This window comes from Oreochromis aureus, linkage group 3 (assembly GCF_013358895.1).
Source record: "Oreochromis aureus strain Israel breed Guangdong linkage group 3, ZZ_aureus, whole genome shotgun sequence".
NCBI lineage: Eukaryota > Metazoa > Chordata > Actinopteri > Cichliformes > Cichlidae > Oreochromis > Oreochromis aureus.
The window spans coordinates 85,871,994-85,877,433 of record NC_052944.1 but is presented as its reverse complement, the minus strand read 5'-3'; the positions used below and the strand labels follow the sequence as shown (position 1 = coordinate 85,877,433).

At 40.6% G+C, this 5,440-nt stretch overlaps 1 protein-coding gene across 1 annotated transcript; it reads right to left on the bottom strand.

The window, feature by feature from the left end:
* Positions 1–1,074: 1,074 nt before the first annotated feature.
* LOC120437748 (zinc finger protein 728-like) lies at positions 1,075–1,812 on the bottom strand (the record flags this gene model as incomplete). The annotated part of the gene is made up of 1 exon (XM_039608288.1): positions 1,075–1,812. A coding segment is annotated over one exon (738 nt), but the record flags the coding sequence as incomplete, so codon positions are not given.
* Positions 1,813–5,440: the final 3,628 nt, after the last annotated feature.

Sequence of the window (5,440 nt, the reverse complement as noted above, 5' to 3'; positions counted from 1 at the left end):
GACTTCAAGGATACAGTAAATACACTAAAGTAAAAGGAGGAGCCAAAAATAGAGGTTTAATAGAATTTGAAACAACTAAAAGTAGTCACCTGTGATCTTTAAAATGGTCTTGATGTGTGCTGCTCTTTTTAACTTTTAACACTTCTTTAAAATGAATACTTTAAAAAACAGAAGTTAATTTTGGAAAAACTAAGACAGTTCAAATGAAAGAAATTGACTGAAGTCTAATTGTTGAATGTTGTCATTGTGGTTTTTAAATTGAGAGTCTTAGTTCAATCTATAGGATCAAGACATTCCTTTGTCTCTGACCACCTCTCCAGCTACTCTGTGCTGGGGGAGGTTTTATTGTAGACACATCTGTTTGTTGATTCTGTTTGTTGTTTGGTAAGCTTCCTGCCTGATCTCAAGGTTTTTAGGTCCGACCCTGAAACCAGAAGAGGATCTTTCTCTCTCTTCAGATTCATTGTGATCCAGTGATTTCAGTCCTGCATGATCAGGCTGATGTTTGCACAGAGCAGATAATGAAGTGAATGTTTTTGCATAGCTGTACACCTTGATTCCAGAGTGGGTAACTAGATGCTTCTGTAAGTTGCTACTTTGAGAAAAGGCTTTACCACACAACTCACAGATGTAAGGTTTAAATCCACTGTGGATGAGTTGGTGTGTTTTTAAGGTTTGAGCCAGGGAAAAAGACTTTCCACACAAGTCACAGCCGTATGCTTTAACTCCACTGTGGATGAGTTGGTGTCTTTTTAAGGTTTGAGCCTGGGAAAAAGACTTTCCACACAAGTCACAGCTGTAAGGTTTAAATCCACTGTGGATGAGTTGGTGTGTTTTTAAGTGTTCAGACCGGGAAAAAGACTTTCCACACAAGTCACAACTGTAAGGTTTAAATCCACTGTGGATGAGTTGGTGATTTTTTAAGCTGTGAGCCCGGGAAAAAAACTTTCCACACAAGTCACAGCTGTAAGGTTTAAATCCACTGTGGATGATTTGGTGTGTTTTTAAGTGTTCAGACCGGGAAAAAGACTTTCCACACAAGTCACAGCTGTAAGGTTTAACTCCACTGTGGATGAGTTGGTGTTTTTTTAAGTCTCCAGCCCAGGTAAAAGACTTTCCACACAAGTCACAGCTGTACGGTTTAACTCCACTGTGGATGATTTGGTGTCTTTTTAAGTCTCCAACCCAGGCAAAAGACTTTCCACACAAGTCACAGCTGTAAGGTTTAACTCCACTGTGGATGATTTGGTGTTTTTTTAAGTCTCCAGCCCAGGCAAAAGACTTTCCACACAAGTCACAGGTGTAAGGTTTAAATCCACTGTGGAGGAGTTGGTGTTTTTTTAAGTTTCCAGCCCGGGTAAAAGACTTTCCACACAAGTCACAGCTGTAAGGTTTAACTCCACTGTGGATGATTTGGTGTTTTTTTAAGTCTCCAGCCCAGGCAAAAGACTTTCCACACAAGTCGCAGCTGTACGGTTTAACTCCACTGTGGATGATTTGGTGTTTTTTTAAGTCTCCAGCCCAGGCAAAAGACTTTCCACATAAGTCACAGCTGTAAGGTTTAACTCCACTGTGGATGATTTGGTGTTTTTTTAAGTCTCCAGCCCAGGCAAAAGACTTTCCACACAAGTCACAGGTGTAAGGTTTAAATCCACTGTGGATGAGTTGGTGTGTTTTTAAGTGTCCAGCCTGGGTAAAAGACTTTCCACACAAGTCACAGCTGTAAGGTTTAACTCCACTGTGGATGAGTTGGTGTCTTTTTAAGCCGCCAGCCTGGACAAAAGACTTTCCACACTCATCACAGCTGTATGTTTTCTCTCCCTTTCTTCTGTGAGGTTTGTCGGCCTCCTGAGAGCGCTGACTTCTCGCTCCATGTTGGTCCTGCAGTGACAGAGATACAAACAGAGGCAGTGAGTGAAATGCAGTCGTGGAACAAACAGAAACTCCCTCCATCAGTGGAATCAAACATGTCAAAAAACACATTGTAGGTGTGTTACCATCCCCTTCTAGAGAAATTATCACATTTCAATGATGTGGTACAATGAGAGTTGTAATGAAAAATACATATTGAAGAAATATTGATCAGCTGAGAAAATCTTTTACTTAGGGCTGGGCGATATATCGAGTTTTTAAAAAAAATATCGATATATTTTCATAGGAGACAATATCGTTTATATCGATATAGTATATGTTACGTTATAATTATACTTGTGGAGCCGCAGGTTTGCCTCTCTTTCGTCCACTTTTGTCTTTACGCAACGTTACTCGACCTCGCCTCTCCTTCATTTAACACAACTCCTCCTCCCCCTTAGCTTCACCTGCAGGCAATGACAAGATGAACGTGGCAAATCTCCGTTAGCGAGTTGCCGCGGATCGCCCCGTGCGTGGCGCTGGACGACGTCAACATGTTAGCGAGCTAACCGCGCTAACTAGCTAACCACGCTAACAACATGCAGCCCACAGGGGCTACACGGCCTAAAATCCTTTCATTTTCTCAAAAATCGACAGTGCGCCTTATGTATGAATTCTGGTTGTGCTTACTGACCGCGAACCGATTTTGCGTGGTACACGGCGCTCACCAATCTGTCAAAAAATGTTTTAGTACGACTTTGCTAAGCTACGGGGCTGCACCACTTGATGGATTGTCGGAGCATTACGGCTACCGTAGTCTGGTGCCTCGCGGAGTGATACGTACTGTGCTTCAACGTAATATTACCGTACTGTGTGTGTATAAGGGCCTGGATCTGTCTCTTTGTTATTATACTCAGCGTCTGTTAGGTTACATTTTGACTGCACAATTGTGAACACTTTGTTATGCACAAAAACAACATTGTTTTCTTTTATTTATGGAGCATGATTAATTAATAAATGCTCATTAAAAAAAATCGAGATCTATATCGTATATCGCCATCCAGCTTAAAAAATATCGAGATATGAATTTTGGGTCATATCGCCCAGCCCTACTTTTACTCATAAAAAATTGTGAGTTCAACTGATGATATTGTTGTTTCAATGTGTGCTGATAAAAATGATCTTTGTATTTTCTTATAACCTCTGAGTTTTTTGTTTGTGAATGTAAATTGTGTATGTATGGAGGAGCCCAGGATGGAAAAGAAAAAGCTGCTGTTAATAGGCTTTTAAAAACCAACTAGCTGTGCACAGTTTCAATAACAGTGTAACTGTGATATTTGTCTTACCTTTTGTGTTGAAGTCATTGTTTCCTCTGTAGTGGCTGAGCTGAGTCCAAATGGCTGAAATTGTTCCTCTGCTGCTCCAGACTCTTCTCCTCCTGTTACTTAGCTGGGACACAAAAAGTATATATATGTATATTATTCCTGATAAAATATATATATTGTCAGAAGAAAATTATGTTTTGATCAGTTACATGAAATGTATCAGTGAAGCACATGTTTACGTGACTTTTGACATGTCTCTTGTCTGTGATAAACAACTGGCAGCTTCCTCTTTTTTGTTCTAGAACATACAGGTTTAGAAAAGGGGAACCTCAGCTCTGAGAATAACTCTGTGACCTTTGTACAGCACCACACACACACACACACATACGCAAGCTTGTATAAATAAAGAACGCAGACAGTGATTAGGTGCAGATATACACTCCATAAAGCACCCCTCCATTAGCCAAACCCATCTATTTTCTGATTGGATAGTTAAGTTTGTGATTGACATAACATTGGCCAATCAGATGAAAAGTAGGGTCAAAATTCGTACTTGTAATTTGCAGAGTTTCACACGTATTTTTTGGCTAAGTCCACACACAAATCTTTTTTACACACACACAAATTCTTTACACAAATAAATCCTGATATAGAAGTACAAAACTGATTAACAAGTACAAAATATTTATGACCACAATTTGAGCCCATAATTGTGGGATATATGGGGACCTGGCGTGCACGGACCACGGTTGATATTTGGGGAAATTGGATTGGCGCATTTGGAGTACACTTCGGATTGGAACAGCCATCATCGCGTGGCGGTGACGTAATCGCACTCAAAATGCGTACTTCAAGCGTGCAGTCTCTAAATTGGGACACAGCCATAATCTGTGCGTGGACAGAAGAAGTGTCAGACAGACTCATACAATTGACTGATTAACATGTGTTCTATTTTGTGAACGGTTCATAAAAAGGCATTCCCTGTGAGTGTACACTATTGTTTGGCACTTTATGTTAATTAATAGCAGTTACGTATATGCAGTATTACGCAGGCTAATTTATGGTTTTAGGCGGTTATTGGCTGTTAGCATTAGCACTTGTTTATGCAGTTCGTCACGTGATTACTAACATAATTACTGATGTCACGAGAGGGGCCGTGGCCAGGATTTTCAGTTGAGGTGCCATGTTTCTGGGCCAAACAAAGCGCAAGCAAAAGAGGACCAAAAGCACACGGATAACACCCGCTATGGTTTGTACTTGCTGTGCGGTCGGTTGTAATGTTAGATCGCACGGCCGGCAAGGGAATAAGGTTGAAAATGGTTTATCTTTTCATTCTTTCCCCACTTGGACGCAACATAAGGCAGCTCATGTATCAGATGTTACCAAAAGAAGGCGTCTAGTCTGGATAGCAGCTGTGAGACGAGCTGATATCCAGTTCTCTTCCATCTCCAAATATCTGTTGGTGTGCTCCAGACATTTTCATTCCAGTAAGTTATAGATATGTTCATATCACTCTTTATCCGGTCTTTAAGTCTGAGGTCACTAGCCGTGTCTGGGCTCAAACTCCGCTGCAGGTCCATGAATCACACGATCACTGTGGCATCACTGATAGTTGAAAAACTAACTAAAGTCTTTCATCCATAATAAAATGATCAGCGTTCTGCTCTACCATGTGTAACAATTGAGTTTATCATCTAGGCATCCATGAAAACGAAACGGAATTCATGACATTTAACGGAGTTGGAAATTAGCAGCAAGTTAGCTCGCTAGCTTCCATCTAAATACAATATAGCATGTCCTGACTGAGGGATGTTGGAAACAAATTCATATGTACAGCTCTGCTATCACTTCCAACATTTTGGTCCTCTTTCGCTAGCGCTTTGTTTGGCCCAGAAACAAGACGCCTCAACCAAAAATCCTGGACACGCTCCCTCTCGTGACATCACGCACCAAAAGCCCTATTAGGCTAATCGTTGTGTCACTTCAGACAATCCCTTTCCATCAAGATTTTTAATTTGTTGCGTTTCTGTACAACGCATTGTACAGCAGTTGTTTTGTCTGTTCTCAATTTTGCCAGCTCTATTAAATATTAATATGTTTGTAGTTTTGTAGTTTTTCTTCAACTTCTTTAATTCTCACTCGCTTTTGCAAATTTGTACTTTTGTTTTACTCGCAGCAACAACTCCACCTCATTGTCAGCCCATTAAAAAAAACTTGGTGCTTTTCCTTGAGATTTTTGCCGCAACGTTTCAAAGAGCCAGAAA